At 38.7% G+C, this 24,573-nt stretch overlaps 1 protein-coding gene across 1 annotated transcript in view; it reads left to right on the forward strand.

Annotated features, from left to right (window-relative positions):
• Nucleotides 1–4,540: 4,540 nt before the first annotated feature.
• VWA3A (von Willebrand factor A domain containing 3A) overlaps nt 4,541–24,573 on the forward strand; it is a 31,914-nt gene continuing 11,881 nt past the window's right edge. Inside the window, exons 1-19 of the mRNA XM_086473143.1 lie at nt 4,541–4,656; nt 4,735–4,809; nt 6,094–6,148; nt 6,922–7,020; nt 7,961–8,067; nt 8,351–8,476; nt 9,694–9,802; nt 10,980–11,045; nt 11,510–11,635; nt 13,410–13,548; nt 13,638–13,745; nt 13,989–14,065; nt 16,947–17,041; nt 18,492–18,611; nt 19,460–19,534; nt 20,245–20,389; nt 21,383–21,581; nt 22,016–22,086; nt 23,127–23,276. Of these exons, the coding sequence (XP_086329269.1) occupies nt 4,541–4,656; nt 4,735–4,809; nt 6,094–6,148; nt 6,922–7,020; nt 7,961–8,067; nt 8,351–8,476; nt 9,694–9,802; nt 10,980–11,045; nt 11,510–11,635; nt 13,410–13,548; nt 13,638–13,745; nt 13,989–14,065; nt 16,947–17,041; nt 18,492–18,611; nt 19,460–19,534; nt 20,245–20,389; nt 21,383–21,581; nt 22,016–22,086; nt 23,127–23,276 (2,058 nt within the window). The remainder of the gene's footprint in view (nt 4,657–4,734; nt 4,810–6,093; nt 6,149–6,921; nt 7,021–7,960; nt 8,068–8,350; nt 8,477–9,693; nt 9,803–10,979; nt 11,046–11,509; nt 11,636–13,409; nt 13,549–13,637; nt 13,746–13,988; nt 14,066–16,946; nt 17,042–18,491; nt 18,612–19,459; nt 19,535–20,244; nt 20,390–21,382; nt 21,582–22,015; nt 22,087–23,126; nt 23,277–24,573) is intronic.

Genomic DNA, 24,573 nt, shown 5'->3' on the forward strand with positions numbered 1-24,573 from the left:
CCAGCACAAGGATAAACTTTTGAATCCGTAGACATCATAATTCACTACTCAGTTTAACCTTGCAGAAAGTACAGTTTAGTGTCCCAGGAAAGCTGCCTGCACTATCAGTATTTCTTTTCCAGTTATTATGTGGTTTACCCGAGATTCATTATGAAAACAAAAAACGGTATGTTTCAAGTGCTGTATAGTTGAGCTTATTAGAACTGCATTGCTAAACAGACATTTTTCTAAAATATTAGTGAAAGTGTACTTTAGAACGAGATTGTTGTTAAAATATAATCAGCAGTTTCCAAAATAATCACTTACCACATAAGCTTAAGTGTTGAAAATCAGACTATTTGAACAATTCTTTTAAACTGTGTGCCATTCAGACCCTAGTGGGTCCCTGTCCTCCTCCTCCTCCACCACCTCTTCCCCCTTCCCCCTCCCAAGGTGTTTTAATACAAAAAAGTTATTTGCTGAACTAAGTATTTTTTCTTTTGACTTTTTTGAACAAACTTGTCACTGGAATAGTCTATAAGTGACTTTTTTTCCAGTCAGTTCACTCACAGGTAGAAGGGAGTGTTTATGGATCTCGAAATTTTTCTAAAGTATACTAATCTGTAAATACAGCCAGGCACCTACTTGGAAGTGATGGTTTAAATATGATTTGATTCCTAATTTAAGCCTTCATTTGCATGGGTAGTCTGAGGCCCCCAGTGATGCTGGTGGAGATAAAATGCAGGGTTCGGCTGCTGGATGTGTGTGTAAATTTTTGGTGTTATCACTGCTGTATTCTAAGCTGAAGTATTCACTAAAACTTAGATCATAAATAATGTTGAAAAAAAAAAAGCTCCTCTTTTTCTCAGAAATTTCACTCTTGTAAATAGTTCTAGGAGATTTTTGAAACTGGAACACAGGTGTGGGGGGAGAGTTTCTCAACTGCTAAGATTCCACCCCCCCAGCTTACTTATTTCAGTTATAGTAACATCATGTATACAGTGGATTTAGGCTTACATTAAATGGATCATCATTTAGTAAAAAACCATAAACACTTACCTTAGAGCCTACCTAGGCTCTGGCTGGCTGGCTGGAAATTCATCTGATCTACCAGTGCTATTGCTATGAATTACTAAATGATAGCAGAGATTTAACTAGCAGATTGTTTGATTAAATATTTGAGCATTTTCAGTCCAGAAATAGATGCAGCCATCTAAAAAAAAAAAAAAAGCACTCAGTAATTGAAGAGACAGCTGTCAACAGTTGCTTTTAATAAGATCATTAAGTACTATATAGTACAGTATTAATTTATAGCAGAAAATCATATCTTGTAAACTGTATATAAAACACTGTTTTATGGTGCAATCATTCGTCAAACTTATGTCTGTTACTTTTGTTTTAAAGTTGTGTGCATTCTTTTCATACCTAAGAGCATCACTGTAAAATCTGCTGAAGACTATTTATAGGTTATATTTGCACAAGGTTTTGTTTTAAACTACAGGAAGTTCGTATTGAACATGCCTAAACATCTGTAGACTTTTTCAGTTCATGAAAAGCAAATGTTTCCCTATGAATCTTCTCCAAAGGTAATCCCATACTTGTGTTGAGTGTTTACATAAACTTTTCTGATTCTGCCAGCCATTATATTAAACTTTTTGAAGGACAGCTCATTTCATGTGTCACTAGGGACTCTTACTTAGTATTTTGCTTCAAAATTCCCCAAAAGGTTTGATGTCCCATCATAATGTAATTTGTGCACGCTTTGTGGTTTATTTGGCTAACAAAATGTAAGATCAGAAACTTAAAATACCTTCAGAAGGAAAACTAGTGAATTTGTCTATATAAACCGTAGTGTTGAGCTCAGCTGAAATAGTCACCTGGAAGCTGTTTGTCTCAGACCTGGTGAGGATGTACTTCCCTGAACGCACCAGTCTAACCGTTCAAGATCGTTTTCTGTTGTTAATCTTGCTGGCGAGTGGCACCAGTTTCCCGAAGATGCTGGTAGTGTGCTCCACCACCCGAGCCCGTCCTCTGGCTGAGGTAGAGCCGCCGGGTTCGGGCCCTCCTGCCGTACCTGTGTTTCAGAGCCGCCGTTGAACCACTTCACAGCGCAGCTGTAGATTCCCGTTTGCCCCCGCTCACACAGAGATAACGCAAGCTGTCCTTTATCAAACCTTTGTGAAGGATGAGAATAATGAAGGAAAGGGTGTCTGCGAGCGAGTCGTCCTGCCTGGGCGTCGTCGCTCCCCGCTCGAGGCCCGACCGTCTGCGTCCCGCCCGGCCCTGACGGAGGATTGTTTTCTAATTGGTTAGAGCATTTTTCAATTAATGATTTCCGAACAAATGTTAATACAAACTGTATAAAATGAACATAATTTTCTTCACTTGTATTTTTGTTATTGAGCAAGTTTATCAAAATAAATTGTCTACTAAAGCGACTGGCCCCGGCTGCGCTGAGGGAACCGCGCCCCGCCCCGCGCGCAGGTGTCTCCATCCCCAGCGGCGGCCACGCGCGCGCCTCCCGCCCACCACCGCCCTCAGGCGGCGGGAAGCGGCGCCGCCGCCGCCGCCTCCTGCCGGCTCGTCCGTCTCCACCGGCAACGCCGTAACACGGCGGTGTCGCCGCGCCGAGCTGGGCGTGGGGCTGGGCTGTTCCCGGGCACCTCTGCGCCGCCGGCACCCGGCCCACACCTTCGGTTAGGCGAGTGGCGGAAGGTGCTTTGGCCTGAGGGCGCTTGGGGGATCCCTGTCACTGGCGCGGCGGCCGCCCGGCCTTTCGCGGGGGCGGGGAGGGAGAACAGGGAACGGGGGAGCCTTTCCCCCGGTGGGAAGAGTCTCTGGGGATGGGGCGGCGCGGGGCTGGGGAAGCTGAGGGGCCTTTCCCCTGTGAGGTGAGGAGAGCCTCGGGGGACGGGGCGGCGCAGGGCTGGGGAAGCTGAGGGGCCTTTCCCCCGTGAGGTGAGGAGAGCCTCGGGGGACGGGGCGGCGCGGGGAGAGGGTGCTCCAACACCCGCCGCTGAGCGGAAGGGCGCGGGAGGCCCAGCGGAGTGAGAAGCAGGGTTTTATGATCGTTTTTACTCAGGTCTTCCTGTGCCTAAACCCGAGGGGCAGCTCACCCACACGCCTCCCTCCCGCGTCTCACGGCCCGCCTGTCTCCAGCCGCCTGCCCCCGCGCTCCCGCCGCGGCTGCCGCCCGCCCCTGCAGCTTTGGGTTTTGCTTTGATTAATCTTTTTTTTTCTGGTTGAACTGTGCAGCTAGTCTTGCAGCAGCTGTGCGTACATATAATTAACTGCAGAAAATCCCTTAACGAATAGCTCTTGCAGGATACTTCCAAAATGTTTTTTTCTATAGATAGGTAACTTCTCTTTGCAGCTGTTTTTTAATTTGCTGTTGTCCCATATGCAATGTAAGTTGCTGACAATATTAATACCTTTTTTAATGGTGTATATTCCTGAGGATTTAAGCCTTTTATGCTAACATTTTGTCTTTTTGTTTTTTTTGACAAGGCCAGGTTTATTCATATAATGGATACACACATCAGGAAAATGGCACAGTTGTTGGACAATGATCACTTTTTGGAAAAAGTTGGGTGAGGATACTGTTACAAAGTCTTGTTGGGACCTCATACATAGATATAGATTAAATAACTACCTCATATAAACTATGTACTATGTCCCTTCAAAATACTTATCATGTAATGAATGGAATGTGTAAACAAATGTGGAAATAGAAAACAGTTCCTACAGAAGAAAACTTGTAAAGACTTTATGATAATACAGGGATATTATGGGTAATTAAGTCATCCTTTACAATTGTCTTGTAGGGTGACCACAAAATCCAGTCTACAGGGTGATCATCCACCATGGCAGGATTTTACTGTGTCTCACCTAGGACCAGACAATGGATTGCTGCTAGCACATACCAGCAAGACACAAGATCTGCTGGTAGGCGAGCTTTCCTGCTAAACGGAGCAACTAGAAAAACAACACATAGCCACTATAAACACAGAGTGGGGAATAAATAAGCTGATAAGACAACTGATATGTTTTCTTACATATATTTGCATATATACATAGACAATTTGATAGATACAATCACTGAAGTCATGAAACTACATACAGTTTCTCTGCAGAGAGAATCAGTCAGTGAAAAAATCAGGCAAAACAATAAATGTAGATCAATGTTGATAATCAAATGTTGATAACTGCGTTTTTCTTCAGAAAAACAGAAGACAATATATACTCCTTCAAACTCTGGGAGGCATATTTTGGAGATGCTTAAGTTTTCTTTCTCTCTGGTAAATCACTGGGTTATTTCTTTTAATTCTTTTACTAAACTCTTCTATTTATTGTCTTCCTTCCTGTCTCCTTCAAACTAAGCTCTCCTTCCCCTTCCTTTAGCTCACCATCTGGAGGTATTCTGAAAGCTGCTTTTCCTTTGCATCCCACATCCAAAAGAGTATGCCAGTACCTAAAATTATGTTGTTCTTGGATATGCACTGCCTTCCAGCAGCTATCCTTAGGACTTAATTTTTTCTTATTTGATCTATAGAGTGTACAAATGAAGAAAATGCAATCTGAAAAGGTGCAAACCACAGAAGAATGGCTAAGAAACCACAGTTTAGAATCCTTGCAATTAACATTAGAGCATCTGATAAATGAAGGCAATGTTATTCTGTAAGTGCAACACTGCCCACCCTTCAGTCAGTCCTAATTTGTGTGCATCTCTGATGCTAATTATGCATAGTGTTCCAGGAATTCACGAAACAGTGTTGAAGAGATAGAGTTTACAGAAGAGACTGTTACCAATTTTGAGTCCAGACTTTCTGAGTAAGTATCCATCTTGTTTATGATTTTGGTGCATAACTGATTCTATATCCCCATCCCCCATGATTACAGGTGCTGCCTTAATCTTAATTTGTCATCTCTGGGACCTTCAGAGTATCTCAGCATTAAATCCTTTCTGCTGAGATTTAGGGTAGGTGATAATTATATGTCACTACAGCTGAGGCTTTTTTTATTTTTTTAATGAGGATGCCTATCAACCTGGTAGTGAAGCAGCTCGTTTTAGAAAGGCAGTTAGTGAATGGTTGGGCTTTCACATGTAATACTGTGTATTTGTGGGTTATGTTTGCTGTAACTTGGATTAGTTTCAAGTCATACATTTAGTCATTATATGTGGAAGTTGAAAGTCTTCTAAGTGAATTTTAAATTTATCAAATCAAAGAAACTTAAATTGAGGAAAATATGTAATGAATAGGTTCAGTAAGCTATAATCAGTGTTTTTGCTGTTCTTCACAATACTTGTTAGACTGTTCCTAGGAGAGCCACTACTTCGGCATACCTCACTGTGTCTGTCATGAAGATCCAGAATGTTCAGAAAGTGGTACCTCTAGTACTTGAGCCCTGCGCCATCTAAGCAAACCATCTCCAAACCTGGTTTAAAAGAAGCAGCTTTTGTGTTTTGAAAAAGCAAAAAGTTTTTCGCCCTTTGAAATGTTGATAGAAACTTTCTGTTTGCCAAATTGTAAAAACTATGCACGTGGTATTAAACGTAAGTTGACTGAAGTAACACCATTTTGGAGGACAGCAAGCACTTTGCTTTACCTCAAGTTATACCCATTTTGAAATGAAATTGTTAAAAATTGTGCTGCAGTTAGTCCAGCACTTCAGTGAGTGTGCTGCCTTTCAATCTCAAGGTTGCATTTCATGAGTGTCTTAAGCAGTGGTGCAGTTTGTATTAAATACATGTGACAATAACCTGGGTGTAATGACCTAAACTCAATTTTGCCTGAGCTTCTTTTTTCACACATGCATGTGGTGAATACCCCTCTCCTATCTCTGAACAGAATAAGCCAGCAACTGATTAGAAAACGTTTCAGTGATCCAGTTTTTTCAGACAGCTACATATCTGATCAGTCAGCTTTAGGGGAAGAAGTATTTAAGTGGTTAGCCTTGCAGCTACTGGTTGTGTGAAAACACTGAAAACAGTATTTTTAAAAGGTGAGTTTGCATCTGAGAAAAAGGATGTGAAGAAGACAAATGGTTGAATGTTACATTGATACATAATGCAAGAGAATGCCTTGGCTAAATGTGTGCTGTGCCTTTTGTCAGAGTGATTGACCTGTATCAGCAGCGAATTCAGTGGCTGTTGCAGGACAGCAGAAAGGTAACTTCAACTTTGCGGTGTATTTTTGGAATGGAACTGTATACGGCATTAAAGAATAAATTAACTTTTGAATACTAGTGAAAAGTGGCTTCCTGGAAGCTTATGTATTTTTGTTATTTACTGTGAGTTACACATCATGTGCAGTGATGCTTGTCTTGACAATGGATTATTTTTTCTTGATCTTTCATTGGCGTGTGGTTTTCTGCTTTCTAGATCTTGGCTTTTTCTTTCTCTTAGCAACCTTAATCATTGAGGCCTCTCGACATGATTTAAATGGGAGCAGCAGTCAGTGCTGAGTTTAACCTCTCTGACTGGCGTGGAGCTGTCTTGTCCTTTTCGCCCTCTCTTGCACAGCTGGTTAATCAGTTACTGTGCCTCGCAGTGGTAATGCTCAGGACTCGGAAGGGACGTAACTGCCTCTCGAAGGGGACAGAGAAAGAAGCAGCATTCCAAAGTCTGGTTTCCACTAAGTGCTTGATTTAATCTGATGGAGATGCTGTAGACAGAGTTGAGTTTTATCCTCTCAAGTAATGAATAGGTTGTCTTGGGAAAAAGCGACTATGACTCGGTGATAAGGGTAAACCGGGAGCCTATAGTCCTCTCTTTTTTTTTTTTTTTTTTTGGCTTTGTCACTGTGTTCATCTTTATGCTAAAATCTTAAAGTGAAAATACCTGATATTTCATTTTTAAATGATACTGTGCAGAATAAACAGTAAACTTTAATTTTAAACTTTAGATAAGCTTAGTATTTACAATTACTTTTCTCTTTTAAGGTGTTTGGCCTTATAAAAGGAACCAAAGTTGGACTTGTAGTTGATGTGTCTGATATGAGTTACAGACCTAGACTACTGGATTTTCAGAAGGACCTTTTGGTAAGTAAAAATAAAGGAGACTTTGGCAATTGTTACATACTAATCAAGCTTTTGTGTAACTACAAGCCAGGAACTAAGTAGAAAAAATATGCTTAAATTTGTAATATACAATGCAATAGAAGTTTCTGTTGCAGAAAGGTATGTTTTAAATGTCTTTGAAAGTGTAGTCTTTGTTAATGTTTCGATCCAAACAAACTCCAGTGTGTCCATAATAATATAACTTTTCATATAAATATTTACAAGTTCCTCAGTTCTTGTACCAGCACACTCTGTGGAATAAAGTAGCTTAAGAGAAACAGCTGTAAGAGCTAGGACCAAGTTGTACATAGAGCTATTCATAGTAAATATAGTTTCCTTATGCCTTTATGTCACAATAAGGCAACCTTCACAATTTCAATCAGAACCTTGATGCGTTAATCACTTCCTGAAGTCCCAAAAGAAACTCGTCCTTTATTTTGTTCTTTATATTATCTGCATTTTGCATTTGAGCGTTTTGAATAAAACCACTTCAAGAAAACTCGAGTTCCACGGAGTCTGGTTGGCTTAGCCTTAATACCTGAACTATTGTTTAGCCTTATCCATGAATATGTATTCAGCATTTCTTAGTAACTGCTTGATGGGTGAATATGCCCATTCTAGATCAGTATGTTGTTTCAAGTGCTTGTCAACTGAAGAGAAAACCAGATACTAGTACAACAAACATTCCCTGCCTCCTGCCCCATTAACAAATTGGCTGGATTACCATAGGTTTGCAGATTTTGTCTGTACTACTTACCAAGTATTTGAATCTGTATGACTTTATTTGGGAAGCTTTTCTCTGTGGTAGCTGAAAATATTGCTGTCAACTATTTTTAGGAAGTTAGTATTTTTATTCTTTTACATAGTAACCCTACTAGAAGCAGCATGGATAGTAATGCATTAACAATTATTTATTCATTAGTGCTTAATAGATGAACAGCTATGTTATAAGAAGCAATTGTACTGCCTCTCATTCAGTACAGAAATTTCACCTCTGTGGGAGAGTCCAAAAAACATCAATGTTCATGTGTAAGTAAGTTAATTTCTCTGAGAAATGAAAGTATTTCAAACAAGGTTTCTGTTTAATTAGAGCCATCTCTTGAGGATAATAAATAGTGTTTTTCATCTTGTGCCTGCAGTGATGTGTAAGAGGGGAAAAAAAGCAATGAATTTTAAGTGTAGTCAGTGATTTCAAGCTGGTTGTTCATGCATAAAATATCTTAGCAGTTGCTGTGGTTTGTAGTAACCTTCATGATCTGTCTCACTTAGCACCTGCATGTTAAGTGTACATATCCCTTTTTTTCCCCCCTAGGCTACATGAAGCAAGACAGTGGATACAACAGCTGGAGCCTGGTCGAGGCTGCAATTTGCTGAAAGCCTTAAAACATGTCCTTACGATGAAAGAACTGAATTCTCTGGTTCTTATTGTAGGAAGCTGGTAAATTAGTTATCTGTCCTAACAACCAGCTTTAACTTGGATATAGAATTGGTTCAAGAATGAACTTGATACAAAAATAAATAGAAATTTTAAGATCCAGGTTTTATGTATTTTTAGTTCATACCACTGAATTCCTTATTTCTTCCCTTTTTTTTTACTATTTATAATCTTCTCTTTTCTGATACGAAGCTATGTTTTTCCTTTGCAGATCAGTCACTGCAGTAATCCATTGAGAGTCTGCTAGCTCTAATGTTACATCAATAAAGATCCTTTAGTATCATTAAGGATGTCACGAAAGGGTCCGTGCCTCTGGGAAGATTAGATAATGAGCTAGATTTTGCTCTAAAATAGCATTAAGCATTCAAAGATCGTCTTCTGCCTGTGATCTTGGTGCTCATGGAAAAGTTAAAATGTCTGATTAAATAAATGAAACCAAGATGAGATTAGATAAATTATGGATTTAAATTCTGCAGTTCTACTGTCATCATTTGAAAACTTGCAGTACTGGAGTCAGGATTACAAGAAAAACGCCTCAGTAAGGATTCTGGGAGTGTTACCACGCTCCTTATTTATTCATTGTGTTTATTATAAATAAAAGGGGGTGGTGTAAGCTTGGCAAGCTTGATATTGAACAGAAAGCAAAGATTTTTAGTATGCAATTGAAAACTTCATTAATTTCTGTCCCTGGCAGAAGTGTAGCTGGAAGGAAAGGTTTTTGCTAGCCATGAAGAACCATCAAAACTCAGAGAATGAAAGCTGTGTGGGTCGCTAAGTTCTAAACACAAAGTTTTACTTTCTTTGGTGCCTTTGGAAGACAACAGACATCCTTACATACAGTTGAAGATCTGAGTTGAAAACTTTTCTATTGCAGTTTGTCACAGGGAGCAAAACCACAATTCCTAATTTTTAGCTTCCAGTGCTAGCAAGCAATAATTTAGAACATCTCATCTACAAGCTGTTATGAACTGGAATAAGATCTTAGTGCTTTTATTATCATTAAGGTTTTCAGGACAGAACCAAACTCCAGTAGTGGTACCTCAGTAACTGTTGAAAGAGGGAGAGGAGGTCAAGTTATGCTAAATAACTGGGTTGTATTCCCATGATTTATTTCTTTCCCATATAGTTTTCTTCCCTGTCTTCTTCAATATGGCCTTTTTTTCCCCATTTGATTACTGCCATCGTTAATATCTTTTTTTCCCCTTATTTATTTATATCAGCCCTGATCAGTCTTTGGAAATATTGTCTGACTACACTCAGCAGTGTATGCTGGGGAGAAAACTGCAGATTCATGCTGTTACATATGATTGCCGCAATCCTGCTTCTCTTGTAAGTAATTGTGTTAATACTTACTTCCTTCTGTGTCCTGTCATTTGTCTCCTATTCAACTGCAATGCCTTCTCTCATAAACTTGTGGGGAAGCTAACGTACCTGTTACAGACCTCTTGATCTAGAGTTGTGTTTTTTTTAGAGCAGATCTGCACACATGAAAAAATTTGTTTGGAGCATTCATCTTGGTCCCTATCAAAGCCAGAAATGGCAACCAAGTGGTGTTGACAGGCTTGCCACCTGAAGGGACGCAGTTATTTCCAGATAATCATCCTGTGTGTTTAGAGAAGACTTTGGGGCTAAGAGCTCTTTTGCAGGTGAAAGCGGAAAAATCCAGGAGTTCAGTTAGGCAATATTGCAGTAAGGACAAGTGGGTAGGGAGAGGGTTCATAGCAGAAAGGCAGGGACTTGGGAGCGAGATCACACGAGTATGACAGGCTCTGGGATAGGAATATTTTTGTATGGAATAGCATCAGTGCAAGACCTGGCAGCTTTGCTCAAATTACAGTGTTGATCATGAGCAATGGTTTGGATGTTAGCAGTGGCTGCCTGAAGGAAGAGGACAGAAAGATAAGCAGTTACTTTTGATTAGTGTCTGCATAGAAACTTGGGTTTGGGTGTTGATTGCTTGTTTAAGCTTACCCCTAAGGCATGTAGTGTGTTCAGTGGCAGGGAGGATGCAGTTCAGATCCCGCCTGATTTGAAGAGGAGATTGGATGCAGTAAGGGTATGGCAGTTGTGGGGAAAAGGATTGCAGTGGTAGGGGGTAGGAGAGAAGGAATTGGGAGAGGTGAAAAAAGCAGCAAAGGATTTAAGAAGTAATCGTGAGCAGGGGAAGGATAGCCTAATACTTGTAGACTTCAGTGATGTGCCTTTGATCTGACTAGCAGAAGCCTGCCTTCAAAGGAAGAGAGTGTAACTGGCGTTTTAACACAAGGTGAATGAACTTGACCCTTATTGCCTATTTTGTAAATTTCTTTACTGAGTTAATTTTTCATTCATATTAGGATAAGACTGGCAAGAAAACAATGGAAACATAATTACTTTGACTTTCTCACTACATGTACCTCAAAGATTCTTTCTCTATCTCTAATTAGAATTGAATACCAACAACCCATGTTGTTAAAAGAGACTAGCAAATCAAAGTAAGTATTTTTCTTCCTATTTATATATGTAGGCAGTTCTAAAGAACCTTGCAGAAGCTGTGAGAGGCCGTTATCATTGCTACTCTTCAAACAGAGAGGTAGGTGGCAGCTAGAGAGGCAATGCATTTTTCTCTCTTTTTGATGATTCTTCGCTTTTGGAAGGTAAACTAATTCTCATCCAAGTAGAAGTTTATAACAAGACCTGTTTCTGAAAGTCTCTGTCACAGAAGTGCTGAGGATGTGTCAATAAACCTGTGGTTAATTCTTTCTGCAACCGAAAATGCTTTCGTAAAAGCGCAATAAATTTTGCAGATATTGTTCACTGACTTAAAGCTGATGAATAGAATGAAAGCAGTGGCTTATTGTAGACTTGATTCAAAATAATAATATAATACATTGTTTATAAAATGGTGAATAACTTAGATGCAGCACATTAGATACATTTACACTGAATTCTGCTGTGCCGGACAGGCTGGTATGCACATGAAAGCAAGGAAGCTGTGTTTGGTTGGTATTTGAATAGTAATTAACTTATTTTTCCCCTTTGTTTTTATATGTACAGAATTTTGATAGCAGTGATGTTCATCTGCTACTTCAGGAATCCCAGAAGGCTAAGGACCTACTCAAGAGCATCAAACAGACTTTTCAAAGAAGAATTTGTGGTTCACTTATTAGCAGAATAGCAGATGTATGTATCTCTTTATTTTCAGATGTACTTTGAAGTATCAGGTAAAAGTTTTTAGTGTCCACAATATGGAAAAAAAGTTATGATTAATCAGGCGTTTTGATAAGTGAACTTTGAATATTATGTATTGGCAATCCATTGTAAGAGCAAATTAAGGCCAAAACCAGTAAAGGAGACATTTTTGCTAGACTTTCTCCAAAATGCACTAAACTTTACAAACCAACCAAAATGTGATGAAAAGAACATTGTACCATGATCATAATGAAAATCTAAGATTTGTTAGCCTAACGGTATGCATGATCATTTAAAGGAAGTTCTAACAGTCCTTTAAGTAAAAAGGACTTACTTCCACCCAATTAAGGTGAACACTTAAATCAGTTGCAAAATCATAAGGGCTTGTCTAGATCCATTACTAGTCTAGAAGTTAGGAAACTACAGTCTGTGTGTTACACGTCTGTTTCTGTGTTGGTACTATCTTGTTGGCAGCATTTGTTCTGTAACAATTGTCTTGGTGGGGTTTCTATTTTGATGCCTCGTTTGACCAACGTACCAGAGGTTCTTACCTGGTTTGTCTTTTCTCCAATAAAATAACTTCTAAGTGCTCTTGATGAAATATGGATAAGGAAGAAAAAGAATCTCCTGTGATTTTTCTTTTTTTCTATGGAGAGTTTGGATAATTTCTAGTTCTGCTTTGATCTGCTAGTGAGACTGTTTACTCATGCCTGCCTTCCACCTTGTGCAGATAGTCTTAAGTGGAAGTATGCATCTCTCTCTTGGCCTTGTTCTCATGTCTGTATTTTCTGGGGGCCTGAAAGTTTAGAAAGTGGCTGAATTCACCTCTGGTTGCTAAACTTTAATGCTAAAAATTTGGCAACTGTTTTACAAATCTGTGAGGAATTGGTTTTGGTCACAAAACAGTCTGGTCTGTCACAGCTACTATAGGCCGTTGTGTGAAGTGAACAAATCTCATCTGGAAGAGGGACTGAAAGCTTCCCTTGGTATCCTTGCGTATCTGGTCATCTGACCTGAGACATTCCAATCAGGAGGCAAACTGGTTGTTTGTGAATAATATATCTAATTCTGTTTCCTCTCATCCTCCCTACTCCATATATATAGAATTCTTTCATCTCTCTTCCAACCTCATAATTCCTAAGGACCGCGTACACTATGCGTGGAGCAGAAGTCACCGTGAAACAACTTAGAAGGTCCTATATCCCCAAATAAAATCGTGTCATTTCAGAAACTTACTGGTCAGACCTTCTGTATGAAAACTCATCGCCACAAACTTCTGTCCATTCATAAAACAAAGATCTCTTACCTCTTTTTGATATAAAGGAATTCTAGTGCCCCATGGGAGTTTTTGTTGACTTGTTTCCATTGGTGTGAATGAAGGTAGAATGTGGTTCGTTTGACATGGTGCAGGTGGAAAATGGAGCAGCCAAGATATGATCTATGTGTAATGAAGACCCTTTTCCTACTTACTTTCCTTGGAGAAATGATTGGCTGTTTTCATGCCAGTTGTATAACCGCAATGTTTTAATTTCGCTGTGGGTTTTTGCGTTGTGGCAAACACAGTGAAGTTAATGGAACATAGTCCCCCAAACCCCGTTTTTAGGATTTGGGGGACAATGATAGCTATTTTCAAAGTATTTTTCTTGTTGAAATCTCAGCGCTTTGGTGAACATAAGTAAAACTAATATTCCATGCTGGATATTTTGGACTGGGGTAAAAAAATTATACTAAAACTTGCAAGAGTTTTTCTTAAAATCCATTTTAGGTTTCCACAGAATTTGCAAATACAGCACCTTCCAGCTTCTTGCCAAAGCCTCCAAATCACAAGGGACCATTAGTTATTCGAACACCATGCGTCCTGGCCAAAACCTCAACAGACTGGCTGAAGACAAATGGATTGAAAGGTAGCACAGAAAAAAAAGCCTGACAGGTATGAAACATGAATTAAAGACAGAGCATGTGTTTTATTTAATGTCTGTGTTCCTTGCTACAGCTAAAAAGTTAAACCTTTATCAAGTTTTGGCTCCCAATGCCTTCTCTCCTGTAGAAGAATTTGTACCTATTCTTAAAAAAACAGTGTCATCAACTCTGCATCAGGTAAGTGATAAGGACCCTTTATTTTTCTCGGGTTTTTTGTTCTTTTTTTTCCTCTTCCTACATTTTTCTAATTAAAATCAGTACTTTATAAATTAGTGAAATTCTACAGGCTTTAAATAAAATTTGAGTCGTAGATTCAAATCAGGTACTTATGCTATTCTTAATGATTCAGGAAGGAATTCCATGTTAGTGGAGCTTATGGAGGCTTCTGCAAACACGTAACTGTATTATTTATCCTTCTAGAAAGCGATGATGCAGTTTCAGTGGTATGATGGGACTGTGAAAAATATCCACGTTGACCTACCAGAGTTATACAACTATCAAGTGAGTTGTCTATAGCAATGTGGCCTTGTCACGGCTAGGTCACCATCTAATTATGCCGCATTAATTGTCCTGTTACATAAGTACTGCAGGGATTCATATGCAGACAGCTGACCATGTAAGTCTGCTGTGATCTGGTCAAACTTGGGACCCAGATTCTTATGGTAGTGAGGAAGGAGGCTAAGCAAGAGAAAGGCCATCAGTGCTGCTCATAAATACAGCAGGTGCATTTTGTGATCTATGTGTAAGAATGTATTTGCCTTATTTTATCCAGGTGTGTATGAATCCTTTAGCCTATACATTGCAAGTATACAACACAATAGAATACTCCTGCTTGCATTAACAGAATTGTCCCATTTCATGTTGGTTTAACCATTTAAAAAAAAAAAAAAAAAGTTTTGTATTTTGTTTTAGTTCTTTGAAAGTCAAACAAGTTTTATGAAGAAGAATGTCTAGTTGTTACTGACTAGACCAGGAAAGACTCAAGGCTTAGCAGGAACATTCTAGGAAATACTGTAGGAGCGAGCTTGGATGATTGTTGTGTGACTTGAAAGATGTTGTGTGATAGGAAAGTATGTGCAAAGACACATAACATAGCAGCAAACTAGAGCCTTTTCCTGTGGTAGCAACGTAGTCCCTCAGATATGTAGGAAAGAAAGTCAAGGCAGGGGATTATTTTGAGATAAAAGTTGAATCTTAAACTAGCAAATAATCCAGAAGGCTTGTTGAATGAGGGATTAACAAATTGTACCGTGATGAGTTTCTTTGGGAGGCGAGCTTCTCTCGACTCCATGAATGGATGGATGGCGGTGGGGAGAATGGTGAATTAAAGGAAATGATGAAAAAAGGCACAGCATTCCAGATCAGTGATGCTGATTTCTCCATGGGGGTAAGGTGGCAGAAGTTGATACCAACTGCCCTATTTAGTTTGAGACATCTGTTTAATACTTATAAAATGCCTCTGTAACCTAGTGTATAAAGGCTGCTTCTCAATAGTCTTTCAGGCCTTTAGGAATCCCAGTAATTTCCATAGCAAGCAATGTGGCATTTACCTTGGAAGATTGAAGGGGTCAGTGAAAATGATTTAATAAGACTAAGCATAGAAAAAACATCCAGCTATGTACTCTGGCCCACCCTTGAGGCAAAGAGGGAGATACTGGTGATAAATACAGCAGGTGGAGAGTAAGCCAGGTAACTGTTCCTTTTGTGTGCCATGTGTGGTGATCTCTGAGTTGTTACTGAGTGGCAGAACAAGGTGGTATCTCAGTGGCTGAGTCTCTGGCAATATAAGTGAATTTTTCATTGGGTAAGTAAATGATTTTTGAAGTATGCAGGTTACATTGGCTTTATAGATGGTGTCACTGATGAATTCAGTAAGAACAGTAAAATACCTTAAAGATAATATATATGTTGAGTATTGATTACATTGTCTCAAGTCAGAGCAGCTTTTTATTCCAGGATATGTTTATTTGTGTTAAGTGCAACTGAAACTGTCAAGCACAACAGGCTGGCCATTCAGTTTGAAGAAGAAATAAGATCAGTGTCTAAGACAACACTCTGTAGGGCTTCTTACGTTTCCTTCCGCCTCCCTCAAGCTGCGTTGCACGCTGCTCTCTGCCATCCCTTATGTTCACCTTAAGTTTTTAAACTGGCTGCACAAACTTATTATGCTGCTTTGCATTTGCCTCCAGCCCAATAGTTGCCAGACTTTCTTCAAGAGGATAGCAAGGCTGGTACTAGGGTTTTCTTCTCAAGCTTGCAGACGAATTAAGAACACTATTAAGTTGGGGATGTTAGGATTTTTGGCTATTTGCCGTGATGAACTATTGACACACCAGGAGAACATTTACCCTGTATGGGATATTGAGGATCTTTGCGGACTTCGTTCACTTTTTTAAGCATGAAAGAAGTGAGGGTACATGCGTATACTGGTAACATAATGAGGGCTGCTGGAGTTCTTACAGGCAGTAGTGGTTCTTGAAGATTTCCTCCTTGGTCAGAATGCAGACCATTAGAGAGTGGAACAAGTTTAATGAAGTAGAAGCTGCTTGGGTATATTTGCAGCCAGGGTGTGTTATATAGCGGTTTGTTTGTTCTTTTTCTTTTCTCTCTTCCATACCACCCCACTGGCAGTCCTGACAAAGGGCTATGGGAATGTTTCCAGGCAGGGCAAATATTTGTTTAAAATTGAGAAGGGATGAGAAATCTGTAGAACTGTATAGTCAGACCACAAAGGAGAGTGTGAAGTTTAACTGGCAGATATGAAAGTAGCTTCTGGCTCCTTGATCACCAGTAGATGCTTGTGTTTTGTGCTCCAAAAGCATGCTACCTTATAGCTTTATTTCTGAGTTTGGTGTCCTTTTCTAGCTTGATTTGCCCTCATGCATATAACGCATATATATGCCTGCAAAAGTCATGTTCTATGGAGTTTGGGTAAATTGCCTTAATGTCTTCAAATTGATGCTGTGTTCAAGAACGTTATGTATTTGAAAGTATTGTATTTATTTTAAATGATGAGTTTTGTTATCAACACTGCCTAAAATTGCTATTGAAAAAATGATAAGCTTGCAAAAACTGTATTTTGAAACATTTTTTTTTCTTTCTTTGATGTCCTTAACCATTATTTTGGGACATGCTAACAAGAGGAAGTGTGAAGAGGAGAGTTTAGCCCTTTAGACCCTTTGCTGTTTTTTTTTTTCCGTATGTTTTTCTCATGGACTATATTCTCTTAGCTTTATTAAAAATTAAATGCTGTTGTCAAAATGAATGTAAATCATTAATTTTTTTGTTACACTGCTGTCATGTTACTTCTGTATTAAGCATTTGGCAAGAAAAGACTTGAACTGTTTATTTTTAACTTACCTTTTCTGTATTTTATCCATAGAAACTCCTTGCTAAAATGGTAAGACTCTATGAGAAACGAATTGACTGGCTATCTGTTGCTAGCAGAAGAATATGGGGAAGTGTTTGTGAAAGGAGGTATTGTACTTTGATAGCCCTTTTTTCGTCTATTGGTGATGGTTCTAGTTTGCCAGCCTTTGCTTTCTGTGTAAGTCAGCACCAAGGAATACAGGGCAGAAAACAGTCGGATGTAGAGACAACAGTTGCAGATATGACCAGTGTAAGCAATCCACTTTTGAAAATAGATATTGATATTCAGTTTTTTTAATGATCCAGTGAATTTACTGAAGCCAGGGATTATCAGTCAACACAAAACTGCAATTTCCATGAGACGTGATGAGACTCTTCAGTTTGAGTTATCTAGCCAGTAAGCCTTTGGGGAATATTCTATCTTAAATCACACTTAAACAGAACCTGATGATTTCTGGCCAAAGGTAGTGTTTACAGTCAGGTTTCCAAACCTATGCTATTGGTATTTATGCTTAGAATTTTTCTGCAGAGCCTGTCCTGGGTTCTTACCAGCAGATGAGATTCAACCTACCAGCTACCTTCTGCCTCCACCACTTACTGAAGTGCATTCTAGTGCCAAATGACAAATGTCAGTGTAGATATACTCAAAAAACAAGGTGGTTTTTTTTTCTGCATGAGGTTGGAGGTCTTCATCTGATTGTGTATTTGAGGATGGTGTTTATTTACATTGTGTGTGAGGCCTTACCCAACCTCAGTTGCACAATTGCTCTTTTTGTCCTTTTTACAAACCTTGAATATAAAGTTGCAGACAAAAGGAAGAAGGCTGAGGCCACTCTTACTAGAGATTTTCTTGTTCATTGTTCATTGAATTAGCCCATCTGGCCACTGTATTGTGTTGGGAACTCATGTCACACTGTCCATCACATCTGTGATTCTTTTCATAACCACTGCTCCCAAGATATCCCCTGTCTTTTAACTGTAACCATCCTGCATTGTCTCTACAAGCAAGACTTAATACTGGCTGTGCTGAAGAAGGTCACCATTAATGCCTTTTCTCAAAACGGGTAACGTAACAGATAACATCAGTCAGTCCTTCCCTGAGCAACCAGTCTGTCCTGACTTGCTGGGAGAAAACTTACCATTTATCTTTGGAGTAATACTACATACGTTCCTGGAATGGTGGCTGGGGAAAGGGCAATGAACTATCCAGCAACTCTTGTCATAGGATAACATCCACACATTTTAGGTGTGTTTTGGATATTCAAGTAGGGATAAGAAAGAGGACCTGTTTAGAGTTCAAAGCCATTATGGCACTATATGTGCTAGTACCCTGATTATTCCATAGCTTAAGAAAGATAGAATTTTCCATTATTGTTAATATTTTTTGAAATCTTGCGTTTTACAGATTTTTTTTTTTAAATACAGATTTAGTGTTACTACATTCTGATACATAGCTAGAGATACTTTCCCTGGCAAGTTAGAGTACAGTGAAGATAAGAATATGTAATCAAATAAGATTTGTTCTTTTTTTTTGATGAATAACTTATTTCTTATATAGGGTGGTTATACTTGTTGATATATCAGTGACAAACTCTATGTACTTCATCCATATCCAACATTCTTTGCGACTTTTACTTGAGGAACAAATGTCAAATAAGGATTACTTCAATATTATAGCGTAAGCAACTATTTAAGATTCTTTTAAAATAATTGTAACGTTGCAATGAAAGAAGTATGCTGAGAGATTGTAGTTACTAATGGACATATTTTAGATTTTTAAATTGTATTTAATATTTTATGATGAAGTAATTACAAGAGTAGCACTGATTTGTCGTTATTGGACAGGTGCAGGGAGACCAGATTAATAATTAAAAATCACTGGTTTGGGTGAGGCTCACTAGAACTGGTTGTATCATACCTGTAACAAATTCTCTTCCTGCTATGTTGCTCATAACAGTATTAGTTCATGTGTCAGAAACTTTTACTGGAAGAGGATTTTGGTGTCTCAGGTACCATAACTGAGAAAGCCCTTTGAATTTCACCGTAACTCCAGTATGTTTTTTGTATGTAATAGTACTAAAACTCTGTACTCAGCATTGGTAGAAACGTATGGCACAGCAGCTGGGCAGGTTTCTGCATGGCAGGTAAAAGCAAGAGACAGCAGCTCATGGAGTCCAAATCTGGTGGGAGAACAGAGCCTGTACCTCACAAGACAGATACAGGCAGCATCTGAGGGTTGGGGTTTTTTTATTGCAGTCCTTCCGCTGAGCTTTTACCAGCTCCCTTAGGATCCTGTTCAGGAGAGAAAAATGTAGTGTGGCCCACTGCCTTGAAAATCTGACCATCCTTGAGTGATGGATAAATGTGAATAACTAAATGATTTGAAACAGAAAATAGTTAGCATCAGGCAATTTTACATCTGTAATACCCCAAATGAGCTTTTTCTTTTTCAGGGTAGTTATTTTATCTTTTTGTTTATTCTAAAGCATAATCTGAAAATTAATTGCTGTTATGTTTCCGTGAAAGATTTGGGAGTGATGTTGTGCCTTGGCAGCTGGAACTGGTTCCTTCCCAACCAGAAAACTTACAAAATGCTTGGAGGTAGGATCAAATGACTTTCCCATACATCTGAATTAAGCAATTGTAGGTAGGATGAAACAGATTTAAAGAACATTGTGAACAATTTAGAAAATTGATAAATGTATCATATTACAAAAATAGTTTGGCATGAACTGTTCTACACTGATTGTTCATGATGGTTTGTTGTGAAAACAGCATTGTAGAGTTTAATATATCCTAGTGACTTTGTATTTCGTATGTATACAGAATACATATCATAGATAGAACCATGGAGTGCTTTGAATTGGAAGGGACTTTAAAGATCATCTAGTTCAAACTGCTTCAAATTCAACTTGGGTGTGAAAGCTAAACTATGTTTTTTCCCCACACACACTGGAAACAAATCCCAGGTTTCTGTTTGTGGAGTTACACCCTCGGTGGTTTCATTATACCTCTGTGGTTTCGTTTTTTATTCCTCTTGAGTTCTACTGTGTTACAATTTTTCTTCATAAGAGAAAATTCTTTCATCTCTGTGCTTTGACTCTTATCTTAAAAACTAGTTTTCCATAGCAATACAGAAACTAGAACAAATAATTTGAGTCACTGTATAATCTGGTTTTGCTGTCTGTCATTGTCAAAAATTTTAAACTCCAGTGCAATGTTAGCTAGGAATCTTAGTTCTCTTTATTGCTTTAAGCAGAAACAAAAGCCTTTGTTGCTTTATTCTTTGAACTGTAAACATCTTCTTTTAGGTGGGTGTTGAACTTGCAGTGCAAAGGGAGTAGAAATTTCATGAGTGCTCTGAGGAGAGCTGTGGAAGTAGACTTCAAAGACAAAGATAAACACAAATCACAAGGACTTTACCTGTTGACTACTGGAATACCTGATCAGGAAACTGTAAGTACAGGGTTTGCAACTCTTCTGTAAGTTCATATCAGAATTCATCTCAACTTTATCTTTTTCTCTCTTCTTTTTTTTTTTTTTTTTTTTCTTTTTCTTTTGGCTAGTCACCGTACCGTGTTGGCAGAATACGTTTCCTTCACATATCTAAGCCAGCAAAACGGTCAGGATCTCAAACTTCCATTTCTGCAATCGCTATTCATGTGTTGGATTCACTATGAATCATAGAAAATTCAAGAGGTGTTTTTAGGGTTCCTTTCCCACTCCAGCTCTGGCCATCGTTTTCACGGCAAATTTCTGAGTTTGAACAAACCGACTCTGATTTTTCATACGCTATCATTTCCTTATAACTCATGGGAACAAAGCCACAAATAATTTTGTGGTGGAACTCCATAGTATGCTATGTAGGGACAGCTCCTATTTGTAATAACAGTAATCCAGCGCTTCGATGTGTGTTTGTAGTGCGTGTGCTCTGTGGATGTTAAGCCACGTGTACAGCCTCGAGTTTCCGAACATATGGCAATCCAACTGGAATAAACATGTGTGTGCAGTAGGATGTCACTTGCATTTGTTACCAAACTTCTGTAAATTCGGGGCAAACCTAAGAACTCATTAAAAGCCCACGTGGATAACAAGAAAACGAAGGATGCATACAAAAAGGCAAATGGATAGTTGCATCCCTACTTCTTTGCTTCGGTGCATGGCTACCTTGGAGGCCATGACCTCTATCTTTGAGTCCCATAACTACTCCATCTCACTTCTTGGCTGCAGCAATGCTGTTGCCATTGTCACTAATAACACCGACAGTTTTTGTGTATGTGAGTGAATTGGAGAGGCATTCAGCAACTCAGGTTATGTTCCTGTACTGAATTGCTTGAGTTGGGGGTGTTTGTACATCAGTTCAGGAACTAGTGGAGTAGATGGAAGCTCATCGGAGGTAGAGGCTCACTACTGATTTTTTTCTTTCTTCTTTTGTTCTCTGCCTTGCAGCACACGGTCAGTGCTTATGTGGCTGAGGTTTGCGGAGGTTTTGATTTGCAGCTTCATGTCTGTCTATTCAGTGTAATGGAGGACATTGACTCCAACAGGATTATGCCAGCCTGCTATGCTAACCCAGCTGAAACTGCCATTGCTTTTAAAGAAATAGTACAGGCAGCCAATGGGAGATTTCATTGGTTTGGAGAAGCAGGTATGGGAAAAGGAAAGTCAGCTCATACTACTTTTTTGTTAAATAATATTTATTAATACTTTTTTTTCCCCCCAATCAAGTGGTTTACTTTTTTAAGACGTGATAGTGCTATGCTAGCACTGAGATAAACAGAGGTCCTGGTTTGATTGAGGCTTTCTGTTATATCGCGGAACATTATAATTCAGCCTTAATGCAGGAATTAATTTTTTTTTTTCTATTTGAATTCACAATTTTCTGCTAGATATTTTAAAGATGCACATTTAAAATACGGTTACTAATATGGTAGGTCCAGACTGGCTGGCTTACAGGAAACAAAGGCTTTTTGATTCTTTTCGTTGATACTACACGCTCTACAAACTGTTGTACACTTAAAAAAAAGATATATTTTGTACACTTAAAAACCTCCCACTGATTAGCATATATTTGATTATCAGGTATTTTTGAAAGTGATGATATCACTCTTATTGTGTCTGAAATGGAAAAAGCAAACAGCTACTCCCAAAAGGTATGAATTCCATGTATCTTTTTAAGTTACATTTTTCTTCAGAAAAAAATTCAGTAGTATTTGTTCAGCTGACAATGCAGAAGATTGGACAAAAAGAAAATCCTTGTAGCATGGGCAGGAATGCTCTAGAGTGTGAGAACAGTCACCGTAGAGTAAATATGGACTAGAAAGCAGTTGTACAATGGCAGTGCAGTGATTGGTGTTGGAGTGGCCATGATTCCTTATCAAATATGAGGAGTTTACAATTGAAGTGACTCTTCTTTTTGTTGCTAATCCTATGATGAATTCTCCTCAAGTAGAATTAAGTGTTCATTATAATTATATGTGTATATAAAAATAAATATATTTAAAAGTTCTATCTAATATATAACAAAAATATAATATTGTGTTCCTGTAAGTCACAGTGGAGGGAAGGGTTGTCATTGGCACAGTACATTTGTTCAATTCTAAAACAGTTGTTTTCTGAAGTGAACTAAAGGTGTAGAACTAGACCATATCTCCGTATTACATGCACGTGAGTTTTTCCAAAGATAGCTAACAATGTGACCGAGGCAGCATAGCCAGCCTGGCAGTACTGTTGTTATTTCTTACAAAAGTGGGATTAGAAAGATGTATGCAGTGAGAGATATGTCCAGAGGTCTAAGCATCTTGTTGCATGCAAGTCTGAGTCACAAAAGTATTTTTAAAAAGAAGAGTTGGTGGATATTCAATGGGATCTTAAAATATTTTGTTATAATTTAGTAGTTTCATATACTTGGTTCATCTTCTTCCAATTTGTTCTGGTCTTGGATGCGTAATGTTGCCTTTTCTTTTAGAATATTTGCTCAGAGCAGGAAGGATTTCACTCCTATGTGTTTGAGCAAGCACAGCATGAAGGGGTTCCTATTCAATTAGAGGTATTAAGCATTAACCAGATAAATACATTTGGTATGAATTTTATTTATTATTAAAGTAATAAATACAGAATGCCTGTCTTTGTAATGTCATTTACTTAAATTTCACATATATGAATTACTAAATTATGTGAACTTCCATTTCAGTGTGCATTCCTAGTGGAATCCTTAAAGCAACGTTCAGTAAATCAATCTGTTAACCGGTTTACACCAGATGGAGACTCAAACGTGCTTATGAAGAAAGAGAAAAAAAGGCCACAGAAGTTGCCATCTCCTAAACCCACAGCTCTCAGTCGGGCTAGAATGGTTTGAAATGATCCCATTTTTAAGATGCTGTGTGTTTTACTTAGAGATCCTACCCAACTATCAGATGCTGCTCTTTGTGAGAGAAGTGCTCAGGGTGAAAATTTGAAGGAAGTAAAAAAGCACTGTGATAGTACTCTGATTGCAAATTAAAATGTAAATTCAACTCCTAATCAGTTATAATGGAATGACATTATAGTGTCTAAAATTGTCTAAATAATCCCTCCTCTGACCTTAAAAATGTAGTGTCTAATGAAAGCAAAGGCGAAGCAGAAATGCGCTTTACTGAGTTACGCCTCTTTTACAAGGCCTTCTAGCAAGTACTGAATTTTGTGGTGTCTTGCTCGCTTACAGATGAGACAGCTGCAGCTGAGTAGCATGTCTTGGGCCACACAGAGAGCCAGCACGAAACAAGAAACAGGATTCAGGATTTGTCTCCTGCCTGCTGTGCTTATTTCTGTGGAGTTACACTACTGAGTCCTTTAGGATTTTGCTAATGTTTTCCTTGTTAATTTTGTCTGCATATGTATCTATTCTGAATGGGTGTGCAAATCTGTAACATACGTGAAGGGCCAGTGCCAGTGCTTACCACTTGGGTGTATAAATGACTAGGTACAGAACTGCCGGTTGCAAAGGCTGTGCCTAACTTTTGACCTGAAATTTTCAGGACAATGTTTGAATTGGGAATGGTGCTCTTAAGTGTAGGTGTGTTCATGTTGCAAAGACCTTTGTAGGTAAGCTCAAACAGGTCTTCCATGCTATTTTATCAAAGCCAGTATATTCTCGACATCTCTTCACAAATGCAGGAAAGAAGTAACCACTCAGAGATGTGACTACATAGCGTAGTTTTACAGGGATTAAACTTTTAGAAAACTGATACAGGTTTGTCTGTAGATGTTTGGTGGTGGTATTGATGTAGAGCTGTATGTTAAATTAGATGTCAGTTTATTTGAAGGCTCTGTGTCACAGCAAAAGTCTGATCCTACAATAGGGATAAACAAGCGTTCATATTGTTTAGCAGACTGCTCAGCCCCTAGAGGGTTGAGCCATACCTAAAGGAAAAATTACTGTTGTCAGCACTAGGATTCCAATATTCAATAAAACTGAGGCAAATATTATATACTATATTCTATAAAACCGTGCCATTACCATATTAGGCTCCTTCAAGTGGCAAAAATGGTCAAAACTTATCTGCCTCTAGATGTTAGTCTTTAGTTTTGTGGCAGCAGATGAAACTGGCAGGCTGACTAAAACAGAGCAATTTGAGTTACTTAACCTATCAAGAAATTGC

The sequence above is a fragment of the Leptosomus discolor genome, chromosome 14, assembly GCF_034619465.1.
Source record: "Leptosomus discolor isolate bLepDis1 chromosome 14, bLepDis1.hap2, whole genome shotgun sequence".
Lineage (NCBI taxonomy): Eukaryota > Metazoa > Chordata > Aves > Leptosomiformes > Leptosomidae > Leptosomus > Leptosomus discolor.